Below are 18,587 nucleotides of genomic sequence, written 5' to 3' on the forward strand. Positions count from 1 at the left end.
TGTACGCGTCTGTATGTAGGGGCCTATATGTATTATACTCGGATAGTACAGTGAGGTACGATTTCTCCCCAGACAGCTATATATATGAACACCGCGAATATATTCAAGATGCAGAGAGAGAGGGGAGAGACCTATTTCTGCGAACGGGCCTAAATAAGTATGGAAAAACAGCGGATGCTCAAATCGAGGTCAGAAATACTTTATAAAGGCAAAAAAAATCATAGTTTACAGCATATACCGCAACGGAATCAAGTTCCATGGAGATCGAATGTTGTAGCTTCAAACCTTTTTTTTTCCCGGGAAGAACAACAATATAAATCAAAAAAAGTATATGTCATCTCATAGCGAGCCCTTATAGCTCAGTCGTAGAGCGCTGCACTCGTAATGCAGAGGTCCGCGGTTCAATCCCGCGTGGGGGCATTTCTATGAAGCAGCTTGCTATTTATTTTTGGGGGTTTTTTTTTATTTCCCCCTCTTTCTCACTATTAACACTAACTTAACCAGCTAACACTAGCTAGCTAGCCGCTTTGAGAGAAAGTTAACAATAAAATATGCATGAATGACTTATTGAAATCTATTTTTTTATCATCCCTGTATCGATCTATCTATATCTATCACCGCCGACAACAACTCATATATCCTTGCGTGCATGCCGACTGTAATTCTTCCTTAGCGTTTCTCCGTACTGGAAAGTTTGTTAGCATCGCCTCCGACGACAGATGAGATAGAGAGAAACAAACCTTCATTAACACAAGCGGAATCGGAATAAACACAATCGACAAAAAAGCCAGCGTAGAGCTCGCCCACCCAACCCCGAGATGATGATACATGGCCGACGCAAACAGCGGAAATCCAGCTCCAAAGGCCGACCGGAACAAATCATTTCCTGCCAGCACGGACGCCGCATAATTGGGATACGCGTCGGGGAGGTAATTTAAGACGCAGTTGAAGAGAATGAATGCTCCTACGGAGAAAAACCCCGAGCCGACGATGGGCATGATCCAGTGGATTCCGGGTCGAGCACTCCACCCGAACCAGAAGAGGCAGATTGGAATAAAGCAGCCACCGAGCATGGCTGGGGGTAGGCGGGCTTCTGGCGCCACGTTTCCATTGGCGTCGAATCTGGGTTCGAGGTATTTGTGCATCCACCAGAAATAAGGGGGGATAGTGATCATTGCTCCGACAAGGATGCCGATGTAGGCGAGGCCCTGCTGGCCGAGATTGAACTCGTAAATTCCGTCGAAGACGATCTGGAAGGATTCAAACCAGACGTAGAGCAGACCGTAAATGAGCGCGATGTACAGGTTTAAGAGGAAGACCATAGGCTCCAAGAAGTTGAGGGTGAAGGGGCGGATAAGAGTGGTCATGACGAGTTCCTTGCCCATAAGGCCTTCGCTCTCGATTTCTGGCTCGCATTTGAGATTGTCGCGTCCGGTCAGCTTGCGTAGTCGTCGGGCCCGCCGATATAGGATGTTCGGCGATGAAGTCTCGGGAAGTAGGAAGATGAGCATGATGAGAGTGAACCCTGACAGCCATGTCAATTCCCAGATCGTCCAGGTCCAGCCCTTGGCCTGAGCTGCGAAGCCTCCAACAAGTGGTCCCAGAACAGGCCCGCAGATTGCGCTTATGCCCCAAATGCTGATTGCGTAGGCTCGTTTAGCCGGACTGAACATGTCTGCGAGTGTAGCACCCCCCTAAATTTGATTAGCTAGAGTGCTATTAGTGCGATAGAAGATATGCAAGTACCGTAGCCAACGCTGGCGAACCAAAGAGTCCCGTCAAGAACCGAAATGCCAACAGCGTTCCCAGGTTTTTGGCAAGTGCCGTCGGAACCTGAAGAGCCACAAACAGGATCAATGTTGCAATATACACCGGATTCCTGCCGATCTGGGGCACCTCGCTCAGGGGCGACCACAACAGCGGACCCAAACCATAACCAGCAACGAAAATAGTCAGGCCTATTGTAGCTGGAACCTGTGCAATCTGAAACTCCTCCATCACCGTCGGTATTCCGGGAGTGTAAATAGCACTCCCGATATAAACGCTGAACGTGAGCAGACATATCTGAAATGTCACGAAGACTTTCTTGCCCAACGACCAGTTCTGAGGATTCTCCGGATCATTGTCATCCCACCAGTCAACCACATTTATATCTTTTCCCTTTTCCGGATTAATCTCCACGCCTGTTAATCCTTGGAAATTATGCCCTCGGTGTGTCCATGCGGTCGAAGGAATTCGCGTTGCAGTCTCGGAACGCGCGAGTTGGTGATCCTCTGGAATAGTCACCGAGTCCATGCGACCGTGATTCGCCAATCGACTCGATTTCTCGAGATTGACATAGCGATGCCATAGCGAAGGGTCTTTTTCTTCGGCGTATCGAAAAAGGCGATTGTTGGTGAGGATTCGGACGGCCTGGCCGAATATTGAGTCTTGCAGAAGAGTGGACATGATGGACCTTGATTGCTGTTCAAGGTCTTAGTTTAGCGACTTAAACGCCCATGATAATTGGGACATTCTGACTTTATAGAAAAATAAGTCGTAGCTGAGCATCCGGATTAGGGTTAAGCGGAGATGATGTCATGCATACGCTTGTAAGCCCTCAGGGTCCACTGTGCCGTCGCCTTCCGCTGCTGAATCATGCCTGGTTCTCATGTTGTAAGGTTCAAAGCAGTGACATCTGGAAGAATTCTGAAATCTCGTGCTATGATCAAGCCATTACAATGACTATGATGGCGTTGGACCCACCTACCACCAGCGCTACCGGCCTCTGTTGGATCAGATCTGCGCGAGCGCCGAGCTAAGATCCAGATCTCCAGATTTCTTATTCATTTATTTAACTGATAGAGAGAGTACGAGGGGCCCATTGATTCATGTTCACCTTATTAGGCTTGATTACTCAACATGATGTAGAACGTTCATTTTGTTGTGAATAGAATTTCTCCGGGTCCATATATCGCATGGATTGCTCTATCATCTTCTTCGTGTTATTCGACTAAATATTTCTGTGTCCAAAAACTGAAATATAGCAGGATATGTCAATTTTCCATTCGCTTATGTTGCTATAAAACCGACAATTGATTCATCCAAGACCACTGGTCACACCGAGATTGTATACCTAATTCTCCTAACTCCTTCAGATGACATGATTTTCAATCATCAAGCGAACATTATCCGTGATACTAGTCTCCAGATCCCGATACTCCCACTTCCCTTCCTTGACCCTTAGCAAGAATATCGAGACTAACACGCATATCCCACCCCGTCGGATGAATACCGGGTGGTAGATGCTGGCTTGGATTCCCCTCAGAAACTCGATCTCTGAGTTGCGGGAAATTCTTGAGGATAGTATTAGCCACTAACTGCGGCGCAATCAGCCCTGAGATGAGAAGGATTCTCTGGTTTGGTGCCTATGAGTTTTTAAGTGCGTCGACATGGCTGCGCGCGACGTCTCGGACATCGACCTATCTGGAAGTCAGTTTCGGTGATTAGACGGAGACGGCATGAGCTTGAAAACCTACAAAATGATAGAACGGAAACGCGACCCCTTCGATCTGCTTATATGTTCCGTCGATAAAGCTCACGATAGCGAACTGGTTGGTCTCGATGATTGACCTGGGCCCCGAGATCGGATGGATCATTGGTCCGATGATGATATCTGGGTTAATTACGACCAGGTCGAAGGACGGCGTGTTTTGTTTGATGAATTCCCACCCGGGCTGCGGCTTCCGCACGGATCTCGGATACGTTATATCCGAGCACAGTGTCCTTTCGCTCGATAGCTTGTTTGGCTGTGACCTGGTGGCCTGTGAGCTGGGAGAACTAAGAGACGAAAACGAATGGCAATAAGTGCCTACCGGGCTCCAATCCTTCTCGGTATACGACTTCCCTTCTCGAGACATGTCTTCGAAAGAGTTGTGAACAGAGACTTCGCTACCTAGCAGGACGAAGCGCTTCAATGCCGCGCCGCCGTAGTGATGGGCGGCTTTGAGAATCTCCGTTGTTCTGGGCACTCATGTCAGCAAGTATGTTCCAGTTGCATGGTTGGGTGCATAATTCGATACCCCATTTCTGCAGGCTCAATCAGTTCCCCTCGAATATCAGATACATTGAAATCCAATGGCGAGGCCGCATGAGTAACATAGTTAAAAGGGGTCTTTGTATTTTGGAAAGATCATCGAATGGCTTTGTGGACGTGAAGTCGGCCACAATCGCAAATTGAATCTTGTCCTTCCATGAGGGATGTGTTTTGATTATGTCGTCCGCATTGCCTTGAGAGCGCACGGTGGCAGTAACGGCATATCCGCGCTGCAGAAGGTTTAATGGACAAGTCCATGAGATAAAATGCTGCCATCAACATACTTCAATCATAATAGATAAGATGTGCGAGGCTACGAAGTCATTCGCACCGGTTAGAAGGACATATGCCATGGTGGTTCTTGTATTCAGAATCCAGCTTTACTGATAGATATGAGTGAGATTGTAATTGACCATGTATAAACCAGCTACTGCAATTATGTTACTCCATTGACCTGTATTTATCTCCTCGCACATTCTTACACGACGAGCACGATCATCTAGTAGACTTTAGATCGTTGATATCATACCTACGTGGATGGATACACAAACCGAAGGCGGTAGATTTGGATAATGAAAGCTTAATTGGGAGCGGAAATCATAATCAATACACTTGCTACGGGATATATCTGGCATTTGAGCCAGGCGCAAACGCCGAGAAGAAAAGTGGAGCCAAGGGCGCAGGGCGTCGTAGGGCGCGCTCATTCTGGAGGAACTTCACTCTGACAGCTCTGCAACTGTGCAACCCCTCAGAATTAATCGCCGAAAATTGTTGATCACAAGGTGCCACGTCGCGGCATGCTCGGTGCATCTAGATTCTATAATCACATAATTCGTTGCGCTCAAGCGCATTATTCGTCGGAGTTAGGGTTCGACCTTGCCAGAAAGAGTAGGGAATGCCCTAATTCGAAGATGGCTCTACTCTAGCTACCTGGAAGACTGTTGGTGATCATTTTTTTGAGTGAGCTGGTCGGAGACAGCAATGCTGCCTCGTCAAAGATGTGAAAAAGTAAACCGACAATTTCCTCCTGGGCCCGTGGACCATAGTCCCATTGAAGCATCTTAGAGGTGTACTATGATAAATCAGCAACACTGCCGGAAGAAAGCACTTTGACTACTTAGACGACGGTTTTCATTGAGTTGAAAAAACTCAAATCGGTTTCCATCGCTCAATAGCCCATAAATGGACTTGGAGACCTTCTTTCTTTTCTCTCTGTCGTTAAAAATGGCCCCTATTTGTGTTACAGTAAATCAGATATACGCCCCTACCAGAGAGAAACACCACAGATCACTTACACATGTATCCCAAGAGTTGGGGAATACCGCGCGAAAACTCACTCTGTTTCTTTGCCTCGATAACTATGACGTGCGTAATTGCATCGTCGTGGTTTTTGAACCACAATGTATAATCCGCATAACCGGAAACTCCAAGCGCTTTGTCGGGAGTTATACCGGACAAAGGCGTTTCGTGTTGAATCTTCAAGTCCTGGGAGCCAATCGACCTGCATTGCTTCACTTCATCTAGAAAGATAATGAGAATCAAATCGAGCCGTGAACGGCATCGAGTCTCGTTGAGCGTGGAGCCATCTGTATGCTCTTCCCACATCGCAAGAAATCGTGCTATTGTTCCGATTAGTTTCTCTAATACCTTGGAGCTTAGGTTGATGAAATTACATAGTAGCCATGGCTAGGTGACTATCTGGACCTGCCAGTCAAAGTCTTGGTTGCCAGGAACGACGCCCATATGACTGGCCAGTTGTTTCATTGTGAGGTCGCTGAATGGTATTTTTCTATCAGGCTCTTTTTCTTTCTCAGTATAGATGCGGGTCAACTGCCTTTCCAGTTCCTCCGTTATAGTTGGATCGGCCTCTTCTTCTCCCTTGAGGAAATTTGCGATATGTCTGCCCATCTTTTCGTAAGGTCTGAGTCGTAACTGGTGGGCTTTGGCGGATTTTTTTGACTCTTGCTTTCCCTCTGCTTCTTGTCCTCCCCTTTGCCCTCCCCTTGCTTCTCGTTTCCAGCCATCTTGGTAAGTGTTCCCTTCTTGCTGTATGTGTAGAATCGGTGACACCCACCGAGTTCTCTGAAAACCTTTTCATTTCATTATTACTCAGACGCCATCAAGTTACAATATATCGACAATCTCTCGAGTCTCATTTTGACATTTTTGTTGCGCTATTTACCCCCGCTCGGTTTCACATGATCGTTCATCTCCTCCGGAATGCTGAGTATCAAGCATTGGGGCGTCTCCAGACGAACGAGGAGATATCTTTCAGTCCTAGGGATATTGGCAAAACCGGAAACACCTAAGGCCTTGATTATCCCGGAGATCCTCGAAATAATTCTTCTGCACCTGGATACACGCACGCTACTGATATCCAAGCGAGTGTGCTACCTTTGGAGTGACTTAATCACGCGCTCTAAAAGACTCCAAGAGGCACTATTCTTTACTCCATGTGGAAAGCCCAAACTAGACCAGGAAGGTATAATCAATCCGCTTATCCACCGTATGTGGTATCAATTTCTCCGCAAGGGGCTAGATACGCGTTTCAGGTTCGGCAACAATTTTGCGAGATTGGGAAAAATTGATTCCACTAAGAAAGAGATTACATATCTACGCCCGGAAGCTAGTTGGAGAAAGATGCTCCTCAAGCAACCATCAACGTCAAACGTTTCATTCACTAATGGGGTCGACCGCAATGGCTATACTACCTTCACCGATTATCATCGCGCGAAATGGAAGCCCGATCGGGATTATATTCGTATTAAGAATCTGGAGTTTCTAATCGACTCAGGGACTTTAACGCCTGGCCTATATCCTCTCTATTTCTGGGCGAACCCAGACGCTATGTTTGAGACCAGTTTCAAAGATCAAATCTATGAAAAGCCGTATATTAACACGCATTTGATCGAATATGATTTTGCTATCAATGTCCATTTCACGGACATTGGGTTCTCATGTTGGCATTACAATGACTTGATTTCCACGACTCCACTCACAACCAAGGCGTGGATGCATTCCAAAGATGTCAAGCTTTATCTTACGAACTCGATGAAGGCTTCTATCTTCGATTAAGGATGTGGCTTTTGATTTGCTTTCATTTCAAATAGACTAGAGAGAGATTAGACTTGCATTGTTATAGAATTGTAGAATATTATAGAGTGTTCATCATTCTGTTATCTAAACCTTCTATATATGGTCTTAATATTTTTCTTATCCTTCAAAAATGGCTAACTTTTTAATATAACCGGGGATCACTCATTCAAAACTCTTCTTTTTTGAAATATAGCTATTTAAAATGAACAGCGCTTCCGCTAAATGAACCCACTACAACCCGTATGTTTATAAATTTGCTAAAGTCATACTATCACATGGGTGGATTGCAATTTTCAAATTCTAACATCCACATGATCTCAAGGAACCAAAAATGTGCGATGGCTCTAGCATAGCTAGCATGCTATATACTACGAACCCATTTCCGACTAGAAGACAACACCCTCCCTCGGTAGTCTCATCAACGGAGCCCTACAGTTCCTCTGCGTGCTCTTCGGTGCATCCAGGCCCCGGCAGAACAACTTGCGGTTTTCCTGGCTCCTCATTCGCATTGACCCCAGGCACATGCACATCAATCTCATCGTCCGTCACTGCCTCGATCTCATATCTTAGCAGCTTCTGCGGGACACTAGCATCATCTGCCTCACTATCCCACAGCGCCCACAAAGCATTCCTGTCATCTTCAGAGACCGTTCGATCGACCGTAAACCACTTGCTTCCAATCTCAAGGGCGTCCGGCTCTGCTGTCGAAGTACAAGTCGCTGCTTGGAGTTCAACTCCACTAGTACTAGTACCACAGAGCCGGCACCAAGAGTGACCTCGAAGGTTTGAACCGCCAGAGATGCAGCCGCCTCCGTGGGTAGCAGCTGCGGATTTTCCGCAGAAAAGTCGCCCGACTTTGTTCCAGGTTATGTGAAAATCGGTGGATGTGCAGCCGGTGCAGCTGGCTGAGGCGAACACGCGAGAGGCGGCCTCGCAGCAGACCCTTTGGCCGATGTTGCGACAGACGGCCTTTTGACCACCACAGCGAGGCCGGGTAAATTGGTTCAGGGTAACTGCATTGGTGAGGGCGAAGAGGGAGAATATTATTGCTAGAATAGAGCTTTTGAAATGCATTGTGAGGTTTTGATTGGTTTTGCTGTTATTTGGAAGGGTATTCTGGCCGTTATGATTTGTCTGGAGGTTCTTCAGAGAAGTCTGTGCTATTTGATATTTTGGGTTATGTGGCAGTTTAAGAACGCTTTATATCGGTCAATATTCGACTTATGCGGATCACTTTAAGACTTTAGTATCAATCGGCAAGTCATTTAATCTCCGATGTTGTGCAACATTCTGAATACGAGCTGATGACACACGATTACAACATGTGGCGCTGACCTCGACAGCTAGTTAGGAGGTCTGTGTAGCAACATGATGGGAAGAAAGTGAAGCGTGGTGGTGTACATGCATCTATACACATTCAAACACAGGTATTAATGAAGATAATGGTGTTGTGTAGTATATCGATTATACAAAGCTTGAAGAACATTTCCTCTTTCTCTCTGAATCGATTTGAGTTGGAATAGCCTATTGCTTTGAACCTTAAGACAAGTAACAGCTTGCCAGCCCAATAGTTAACTTTGTTTGAATGAAGAGAGATTGAGCAAGGGCTTTCTCAAGGCATGGAGGTTGGTTCATAAGCTTCCCATGCTTGGCTTATTTCACATAGAATACATCATGATGCTAATGTGGCATTCAGCACATGTATAGTATGACATTGCAATGTAATTTAACATAGTTATTTTCTAAGATAGGGTGGCCCTAGCTTCCATAAAATATGGCATCGGAGGGTTAGCTCCCAAAATCATCCGGGCCCTTGACAGGTGATGGCGGGACCGCGGGAGTTTCTGCAGCTGATCCCGGGATTGGATAATATGATAGTCAGTAGGTAACACTTGCTTACTTATTTCTATTAAAACCAGCTTTCAAACCCTGGGACCCTTGAAATGGCGTATCCAATAGGGAAGGTTCCCTCGTGGTGAATTCCGCAGCCTTGGGTTTGAGTCAGACCATGTGACCTCAGGTCGCTTTGTCCGATGCCTCTTCCCCCATCTCAACGTCAGCAACTCTCTCTCAACATCTCTTTCCCCTATCGATATTCATAACCCAAAAACCATCTCGAATACCATCTGAGACATTATACTACTTGAGACCGTCCCTTGTCACCATGGGCCAAGAAATCCTCGTCACCACAGATGACCTGGGAGTCCCAACTCTCCGCACCTATCAACCCTCAAACGAAGAAACTCCCACCAGTGTTATACCACCACAGACGATCAAAAATCTCTCGCCTGAATACACATTCGTCTTTATTCACCCCGACCATCTAGAGTCCGTGTTCCATAATGCCAAGACCCACGAACAGATCGCCTGCCACATGCGGAGACTCCGGCTAGTCTTACTAAACCCCGTCGCGAGTGCTTCACTCACAAGCGTAGAGGAAAACGGGGGCACTGAGGGTCCGAACATCGCACCCCTTTTCGACAAATGGTGGACTGCATCTCGAGCTATCCCTCGAGGTCATGGAATCAAAGATTTGATCTTTGATGTGTCCTGTCCGCAAGAAATTCAGAGAAGGGAGATTGTGAGGGTGTTGCAGGGATTGAGTACGACGCTTGCAATAAAATCAGACGGTCATTTCGAATGCTGTGTTGAAGGCTGTGATGAGGAGAGAAAGGAGTGGTTGGAGAAATCCTTGGTCAATCGGAAGAAATCAGGGGAGTAGGCATCTAGGGCGACGTGCTGCCGAGTTACTGATTCTTCATTTTTTCTTTTTTTTCGACTTTTTTTTTCAACCCGGCAGTATTACCTTCAAGCTTTGACTGTCTCCTATAATTGTTGCCTGTCATTCTGGCGGGTGGGACGAGCTGTACCTTAATACAATTCGGCAGAGAAGTTTATTTTACAGGTTACTGGTTTCTTTCTCCACATGGTATTCTTAAAAAATGGAACCTGGCTATTCTCAGGTCACAGGATAGACGGTGCCAAATAGTTGCCTAGTACGAAGAGACTCGAAGTAGAGAATTGACATGATACATTCTTTATAGGCACACCATTCTCGACCGAAGAAAAAAAGGTTCTTTTGAACAACTAGCGTATACATCATTACCATAATCATTACCATAATCATTACCCCCTCAGTTAAATTCCTTGGTGCGGTCAAGCACCTATCCAGAGCCTTGCCCAGCCCACCTGCCTGCAGGGAAGTTGTACTCAGCACTAAGATGACTCTTGGCGGGCATGAGATATGCCCATGATTCGAACTTTTTCTTAAGAAAATGGCGGTCAAATAAATGTCGTAACTTTGACGTCAGGGACGTTGAAGAGGCTTTCGATGTCGACGAGGTGAGTTCGGAATGATGGGTTGCTATGAGGCAGAGCTTCATATCGCTGTGCTTCGGAGGGTCCATGTCTGGGAGAGTGTTGAGAAAAGTGGACCGGATTTTTTCGATTGTCTCTAGTTCGCAGCCTTATTTTGTTAGTGGATGAAAGTCTGTAGCGGCTGTGGTGGGCGGCCTACCTTGAATGTGGATAGTAGTCTCACGGATGCGATATAGGTCAATGCAAACAGAGGTGGACCGAATGCTTGAGAGCAAGTACAGACTTGACAGAGAAGAAATGACCTGAATATATAGAAGAAGTGCAAAATCTAATCTCAGCACGTGGCAAATGAGCTTGCTTGATGTTGGTTGGGCATGCATGACGCTATCCGAGCGAATTCCGAGCGTCTACCGAATTATCTTTGACCGAAAAGATGCCGAGCCACACCGATACATCGGTCTGCATAGACGAACACGTCGGTTAGGTTGCTAAAAGCAGTCTCTGATGGCCAATGGTAAGCACTAAGATCCTGAAATTGTCAAATAAATGTGGGCCTTATGAACTTAGCTGGAAATATATTATGAAAAGTAGGTTGGCGATTTAGCCAACAATGCATTGCCAGCTAGGACTACCCCGAATATATACATACGTGTGTGCAGTGTTTTCCTTGAAATTCTACCGGTCCGGGGGGAATTGAATAAACAGAAGAAAAAGAGCTACATAAAAGATTAAGAGGAGACCAGCACACAGTCACCAGGCAAAAAAAGGACAATCAGGAATTACAGAAAGAAAAAAAAAGGAATGTGCTGACAAGGATGGGATTCGAACCCATGAATCAATGAAACTAGTGATTAGAGAACCTAAAACTAGCGCCTTAACCACTCGGCCACCTTGCCTAAAGCGGAATTATCTATTATTGCTAAACCGGCTAAAGTAAACCAATAATCTCATGGAATGATGCCGCACCTGTAACATCCAAAGTGCGTGGTATTTTCTGCTGAACATATGTGAACATAATGAAGAAATAATTCTAACTAGTACCAAGAAGTCTGCATTCTTCACATAGGAGCGGATAAGACAGCATTCTCTTTCCATTTACTTTACATAAACCTTTGTAGGCCGTGAGTAGTCTTTAGTATCTCTTCTAGGCTCATGATTGTCTATCTAAATTGCCAAGCAAGTTGATGATATACTGGAAGTTTGCAAAGTAAACTTGAAAATCACACAGGGTACACCGACCGCATTTTCACAGTTCCTAGAATCTTAAAACAAGTCAATAGAAGTCATGCGGCGCGGAAATCGCCGAGGAGGCTAATTTATATACCTAAGGCTCTGAAAATTGGAACTGATCAACCGTAGATGTGATATTCTCTACCAGCCCAGGGTTAACAGCGAGCACCTAAGATGAAGCCTTTTAGATAATTGTCATTGAGATCTTTCAGGGAACAGGTGATTTCGGTACATCCGAAATCACCATCACCAAAAGAAAGAAAGAAATATACATAGTGACATATCCATAATCCCGTCACCAGTGTAAAATAAAGGAAAGAACATTGTTTATATGAAGAAAATTCGAACCATCCGATCATTGTCCAACTACTTCCCGTGGCCAAAAATTACATCTCAGACCTCGGATCAAAGCATTAACTCGAGCCCCTGTTGCTCCAATCACCAGTGTTACCCCCAATACATATGTGAATGTCTCTGTTAGACATTGGAACCGATTTGCCGATTCCGGTTGGGCACTGCATAAATTGACAATTCGATCCAAAGCCCATTGTCCATAAATTATTTGGTATAGGAAAAACCGGACAACAAGGGCATATTGGCTGGTGATAAGATAATAGAGCAGCGCAAGAATTGCAGTTGCAGTGAGGAGTACCGGCGTCATCGTTGAAGCTGTTGTGTGTTGATCTCTGAGCAAAATTATTTACTGATTTCCTCAAGAAAAGAAGGAAAAAATATACCTCGTTCAGATGGCTTATAGTTATTTTTGCAAAATAGAGGTGCGATGAGCACGTCCAGCGCGAATAAACGAATGCAGCGAAGAAGTAGAAGGGAGTTTTGTTTCCACCTCGGGAAATATCATTTGTAGAAAGCTTGTAAGGCTTATCTTCTCTTAAACCTTTCCATTATAGGAAAAAGCAGCTGCATGGTCGCCTCTACCAGAAGCTTAAGGTTGCGAGAAAAACTGGATGGACCCACATGTCTTGCCCTGCAGCGGAACCGAAATGAACCCGAACCTTAGAAAGCGATCTATAGTCTAAAATTCTATACTAGAGCCAGTGGAGAAAAAAAAAAAAAAAATTCATATGAGCCATGGCATCAGTATTCCTTGCTAACATTTGATTCGTCGTCGAAGTAAGACATTGAGTTCTTAATTTGGGGGCCAAGTCAATGGCAAAGCTTCTTGTGGAGTTGTAGAACCGCATTTGGCCCCAGGGATTTCCGCCTTCGAAATCCAGCGAGTCCGGTAGAGATCAAGCGTTGGGAAACACAATAAATTGCTTGACATTTCCTCTTTCGGGCAGAAACTTCGTGCTGTTAAAAATATGCAGGACTTCGTCAGTCCTTGCTGGGTCAACGAGGGAAACCAAGAACTTGTTTGATGTAAGAGTTGTTGTTCATGTGTTTCATCCAGATCATTTGGCTCAGGGGGTATATCAAAGGACTTAGAATATGTCGCGTTGCTGTCCAATCCTTGGTTTCATCTCAGACTATCTCAATTGTACGTGGGACCGCTGCATGGATAATCAGACTCTGTTTGATGGCTTTCTAGGCCCGCTAGAGTATAAGATATCTTCCAACATAAGGTATGCATTATATGTGAGTAAGGCTTCAGGGTCGAGAATTGTCGGATAATTTCCGTATACTTACTGTCGGTTGACTTGGTCATTGCCCTAAGCAGATATCCTATCGATTCAACGGAATGTAGGTATATGCTCGGTAGGTAAAAGTGAAGTGTTATTCTAAAGTACTCGCTAAGTTGAAGATATAATAGCTGCCTATGCCAAGGAGTCACATGACTTAGGCATATCAGCTGAATAATGGTTCCAACACTTACCTAAGTTGGCTGAGCAACAAGGTCAAAGTAAAAAGTACAAGAAACCTCTGAAATCCAACTTTCGGTCCAACTTTCAGCGTCAGGAACATAATCATTCCACGCTCAATTGGAGGTAATGCCGCATGTTTCTAATTTCTCGACTTACTCCGTGTTAATTCGGTAAGATGATTGCAAATATGTCCAAGCGAGCCTTCATAGCAGTGGCAATATTTGCCATGACAGCATGCTGTTTACCAAGCTTCAGCCAAATCTACTACGGCGCTGCGCGTTTATACGCCTACCAACACTTTGTGGGTAATGGATACATCGCTTCAATTGTTGAAGACTGCAACGTCAAAGAAGGCGAGAAAAAGCTCAAGTACCTCCAGTGTGCTGGTGATGCTCTCACATACATGTTCGGAGCAGCCATGGCCATCGGAGAATCAACTTCACGAACCGGTGCCGCAGCCGAATATATCGCGAACCAAGGCCAAACGTTGTGGGTCCGCGAGAATGACTTCCAACCTATGTGGAATTGGGCCTCTATCGACGAGAGCGCGAACAACTTCTACGAGCATCTGGGTCACCACCTCCCCAGAGATATGGTTCTCACTGGAGGCAACATAACGCACTTTGGGCTCGAGGGCAATGCAGCTGTGGTTAAGCATCACGAAGGCCACCTCTATATCCACGCTAACAATGTGACCCATGACGTCGTTGGAAAGTATCGTCTGCCCGAACAAAAGGACCTTACTAAGAGAACCACTTATACCTGGAACTTCGGAGAATTGGCCGGGCTCAAGTACTCTTATGTAAATGTATGTGGTGACTACAAGAGCCAGTACGACTAGACTTGGATGCATGGGCTATACGAGCTGTCTTTCAACTTCATGAACTGGGCCTACAACAGCCACAGGGCCAACAGCTATGCCCTAATTCTCTATGATCGGGCCAACGGAGACTCGCCTTTTGTTAGTGGATATATAATTACTGAGAAAAGTGGGTTTGGATCAAATTATGAGGGGAGTCCGAGTCCCTAGGGATTGTGCCACGCTTAGACGTCTATCAGTTGTGTCTAGGGTGATGATGGTGGAAAATTTGGAAATGACAATATCAGCTAGGTAGTCATATCTCTAACATCTGTGGTGTGGATTTGTTTATTCCAGCCAAGTAATACATAGCACAACCTGTGACATTCTAGATTAAAACTCTCAACCGTAAGTACTAATAATACTTAAATTTCGCACTGAATTCAAAGAACCACCAATGCCGACCAAGATAACAAAACACGACAGAGCACTACATGACGCTATAGAGAAACAAAACCTGGAGATCATAAAAGCCCTGATTTGAAGCGATTGGATTAGTACATACAGTTCTTATAAACAAGGGGGCGATTGATTCACTGCTGTTTCCTTTCCCTTTTTCATCGGTATGGGTGTCCTCTAAAGTCAACAGCAAAGTTCAAGAATATGAATATGGACTTATTCGGGTATTTGAAAACTCCATCAGCGTCATATCGAATCCCTCCATCACCCTTTCTGTGCAAGCTTGTCCTGATGTATGGGTCTTTCCACTTTCAGTTAGTCCTATACATTCCATATCTATGGAGCATCTGGTACATACGACCACAGGGTGTGGAGAACAGGGCTTCCCGTCCGCTCAGCCGTACTTAAGCCACACGCCGGCAGGTTAGTAGTTGGGTGGGTGACCACCAGCGAATCCCTGCTGTTGTATGTTTTAGTTTTCCTGTCCTTTTCAATTTTTTGGTTGCATGGAGAGAAAATCTCGAAATGAACATGAAACGCCCATCAGGCGTATTCGGAGCGATCCTTCTATCCAGGTCAAAGATACTCGCCATCGAAGAGGGGATTAAAGCCCGATCGATGCACACCCATTCATTACCTTCCATTCGACCTCAACTGACCCCCCCAGTAGCCGAAGTATGTGAGACTTTTGCCGCAGAAGGTCTTTATCCCGAGACAATCACCATCGGGAACAAGATCCCATCGAGCTTTCTCTGGCCAACCGGATACTTTGAAACCCCCGAGAACCTTGCCTGACTTCTACACACCGCTGCCAAGGCCGTTCGAGACTCATCACTGGGAGGTCGGACAAAGGTCGTGACCCATCTTGCCCATGGATACGACGTTGAACTACAAAATTGGTTCTACGACCTGGTTTTGGACACTGGTCTTCTGTCTGTGGACGACTGGTATGTCATCCCCGTCTTGCTCTACCGCTTCTGGGGCGAAGGTGCCACGATGGACGCGTTGAATACGAGTCTCACGAGCCTGCCAACGAAATATAATAAAGAAGTACAGGCTGTGGAGAGAAACGGGCCGACAGAGTGCACCAACCCGGAGTATCCGTTCCCTGAAGATCAGCTCGATATTCCATTAAACTCGGCGGGTCAGATTGAGTATCTCCAGCGTCTGGCTTCTACACTCAAGGCGATGCCGAATGCAACTGGTCTTAACTACTGGGAGCCCGTGTGGATCGATAATGCTGGTTTGGGGTCTTCTTGCGAGAAAAATGTCATGTTTGACTCCAGTGGTCAGGCGTTTGACAGCTTGTGTGCTTTTGACTCTCTCTCTACTGTGGTGGATATTGCTATCTGTTTATAGGCGGATTTGATGATATAGATATGTCATCTCATGGAATAGTATCTCGCTGCATCTTTTGTTTGTAGTATACGGAAGTAGGAATTATCACTTTATTTACTTTTCCTACAATTTTTGTTCTCCTGGAGTCTGGACTGGCAGAAATTCGCGGGGATTCAATAATATCGAATACTGTTGGTATCACCAGCTAGGTCCTGTGTACACAGTTAAGTGAACAGTATGTATGCTCGTAAGCAAAGGTCAATTTTGATTCATGTAGATAGATGTAGGTGTTCAGTCTAGTTAGGAGTTACCCCTGGATCCTATACGCCGGCCCTCGGCGGTCACAACACCGCAGCCGCAGCCTGGTGCAAGAATGCGTTCCCCAAGCAAGGGATGATATCTGTCCGTTGCCAGCAGTAAGTTACCGCTAGCTTGTTCAGACAGAAGGCTATATCCCGACAAATACATTTAACCAAATCTAGAGTCAGGGGTATACATATGCGTAAATGTAGTTTGATTTCCCCGGGAAAATCCCCGCAGTTAAAAAGGAGACTAGTAGACTAGCTTTCCTAGTCCCTGAGCGAACGCATGTCAAGTTCCCAATTACTGCACGTCTCCAACTACTCCAACCTCACCCCAGTGACAGAACCATCGCGAGACGACCGCTTGCGACATGGAGTCTGCTGCAATCCAGGACAGTGTTACCTTATCTACCACCCCTAATTCGTCGGAACGATGGCCTCGAATATCTAGTCGCGTGCGTGTCACGCGTGCCTGCGACCGGACCACAGTCACTATTCGACTTGTTCTGTCATATTGACCGGAGTCGATTGCAGAAGGAAGCTTCGATGCAATGGCCATCAGCCATGCGAATTCTGCCTTTTGGCATCCGCGAACTGCTCCTACAACGCTTCGTACACCAGAGGGAGACGGCCAACCATTCGAGCTACACGCGTTGGGTCTTCGCCTAAGCTGGCTGTAAACCTGCCGTCTTCCCAAGCAGAAAGTTAACCGAAGAGTCACTTGAATGATAACGAAAACCAACATCATCGTATAAACGATTCCACCGCCAATAATCCAGGGGCTTTTGAACTGCCACGGGGCTTTGCTGCTCAGCAGGATGAATCAATACCGCTTGCCGAACCCACCTCTCGCGCTTCGCCTCAGCCGATACAGATGGACCTTGAAGGTCACTATGTAGGTCCCTCGCCCGGCATCTCATTTCTCTCCCGAGTTTAGACCCGTTTCGGACAGTCGGTATCGTTTCCTCGCGGTTTATCTGTCTTCAAATTCGGTGGATAGACTTAAGGACAGACGTAGATTTCAGCTAGCTGAATAAACCAGACAACCACAAAAAGGTAGGGCACATTGTTGAAATGATGTCCATACAGATAATCAACTCAAATCACCAACATTTACTTTCCACACACACACAACAAGCACTGCAAACCTTTACTTTCCATACACAACAAGCGCTGCAGCCTGAGCCCACTCAAGACCTCTTCTTTCCAGGACAAACCTTATCCTCAATTAAATAATTTGAACCGCAAAGTTTCCCATCCCCACCTCCACTCTGCTTTGTGCACTAGAATCAGATTGATTAATCACGGTGTCTTAGAAAGGGAACTCAGTGATTCATACGCTAGTGCCATCTTTGCAATTGCTGTTGATTGTTTTAGTTAACATGCAAAAGATAAAATAATGATAGAATGAAGGTCTTACTAGTTAGTTCCCCCCACTTTACACCTGGTTCCATTGCATCTCTATTTGAACAGCGTTTATTTAGTAAATCTCAGAGGTACAGTCACAGACAGAGAGACTGAACATACTCCACAGTATCTCCATCCATTGGGACATCCCAAGGTGCTGAAACTCTCAGTTTCAGGCTCCTCGATGTCAACCTCTCGGGCCACAATCTCGCCGTCATCGGGGGAGGCATAGCCCTGGATAGCACTGTCCTGCTCAACAGGGGCGGCCATGACCATCGAAAACGTTGCCATCAAGGCAAGAATAAAATTGAAGAGATGCATCCTGAGATGCAGAGAAGGCAGTGTAGAATTCGTTCTGTAAGGGGGTGATCTTAGAGAAAAGCGATGGTTATTGTTGATGAGAGAATGGGAGAATGGGAGAATGGGAGAATGGGAGAATGAAGGCTTTGATGAACAGAAGCTCATGGTATTTATATCTGTCTGAGTCCTGAGCACATGATTCTGGATTACATCTGATTCCTGATATACTTCCCCCGTGAGCCAAACGTGTGCTCTGTGCTCCAACTTACTGCGCACCTCCATATTGGGCCTTGGCGTGTAGATGTTATTTGGAGGCTATGCAACACCTCTCGGGACGCTCGGATCTCCACTTATGCGCCATTATCTTGTTGGTTTGGGGTCCTTGGCTGAAGGACTACCCAGCAAACATTATGGCATTAACTTAGAGAAAAGGCCTTGCT

The 18,587-nt window shown here is 45.8% G+C and overlaps 7 protein-coding genes across 7 annotated transcripts; 3 read left to right on the forward strand and 4 right to left on the reverse strand.

Moving 5' to 3' along the window:
* Positions 1-631: 631 nt before the first annotated feature.
* KD926_003158 (MFS transporter) lies at positions 632-2,448 on the reverse strand (the record flags this gene model as incomplete). Its single annotated transcript, XM_053094615.1, has 3 exons — positions 632-685; positions 741-1,694; positions 1,747-2,448. 3 exons carry the CDS (start codon positions 2,446-2,448, stop codon positions 632-634), a joined length of 1,710 nt encoding a protein of 569 aa, XP_052950628.1.
* Positions 2,449-3,407: 959 nt separating this feature from the next.
* On the reverse strand, positions 3,408-5,983 carry KD926_003159 (uncharacterized protein; the record flags this gene model as incomplete). The annotated part of the gene is made up of 6 exons (XM_053094616.1): positions 3,408-3,461; positions 3,519-4,002; positions 4,139-4,305; positions 4,360-4,388; positions 5,371-5,722; positions 5,780-5,983. 6 exons carry the CDS (start codon positions 5,981-5,983, stop codon positions 3,408-3,410), a joined length of 1,290 nt encoding a protein of 429 aa, XP_052950629.1.
* Positions 5,984-6,583: 600 nt separating this feature from the next.
* On the forward strand, positions 6,584-7,150 carry KD926_003160 (uncharacterized protein; the record flags this gene model as incomplete). Its single annotated transcript, XM_053094617.1, has 1 exon — positions 6,584-7,150. One exon carries the CDS (start codon positions 6,584-6,586, stop codon positions 7,148-7,150), a length of 567 nt encoding a protein of 188 aa, XP_052950630.1.
* A 450-nt stretch (positions 7,151-7,600) lies between these two features.
* Positions 7,601-8,245, reverse strand: KD926_003161 (uncharacterized protein; the record flags this gene model as incomplete). Its single annotated transcript, XM_053094618.1, has 1 exon — positions 7,601-8,245. The coding sequence occupies one exon, from the start codon at positions 8,243-8,245 to the stop codon at positions 7,601-7,603; it is 645 nt and encodes a 214-aa protein (XP_052950631.1).
* A 1,090-nt stretch (positions 8,246-9,335) lies between these two features.
* KD926_003162 (uncharacterized protein) lies at positions 9,336-9,893 on the forward strand (the record flags this gene model as incomplete). Its single annotated transcript, XM_053094619.1, has 1 exon — positions 9,336-9,893. One exon carries the CDS (start codon positions 9,336-9,338, stop codon positions 9,891-9,893), a length of 558 nt encoding a protein of 185 aa, XP_052950632.1.
* Positions 9,894-13,717: 3,824 nt separating this feature from the next.
* KD926_003163 (uncharacterized protein) lies at positions 13,718-16,159 on the forward strand (the record flags this gene model as incomplete). The annotated part of the gene is made up of 2 exons (XM_053094620.1): positions 13,718-14,350; positions 15,617-16,159. 2 exons carry the CDS (start codon positions 13,718-13,720, stop codon positions 16,157-16,159), a joined length of 1,176 nt encoding a protein of 391 aa, XP_052950633.1.
* A 582-nt stretch (positions 16,160-16,741) lies between these two features.
* KD926_003164 (uncharacterized protein) lies at positions 16,742-18,168 on the reverse strand (the record flags this gene model as incomplete). The annotated part of the gene is made up of 3 exons (XM_053094621.1): positions 16,742-17,230; positions 17,658-17,723; positions 17,968-18,168. The coding sequence occupies 3 exons, from the start codon at positions 18,166-18,168 to the stop codon at positions 16,742-16,744; spliced, it is 756 nt and encodes a 251-aa protein (XP_052950634.1).
* Between the last annotated feature and the right edge of the window lie 419 nt (positions 18,169-18,587).

This window comes from Aspergillus affinis (genome assembly GCF_023601865.1).
Source record: "Aspergillus affinis strain CMG 70 chromosome Unknown NODE_172_length_57971_cov_91_669137, whole genome shotgun sequence".
Classification (NCBI taxonomy): Eukaryota; Fungi; Ascomycota; class Eurotiomycetes; order Eurotiales; family Aspergillaceae; genus Aspergillus; species Aspergillus affinis.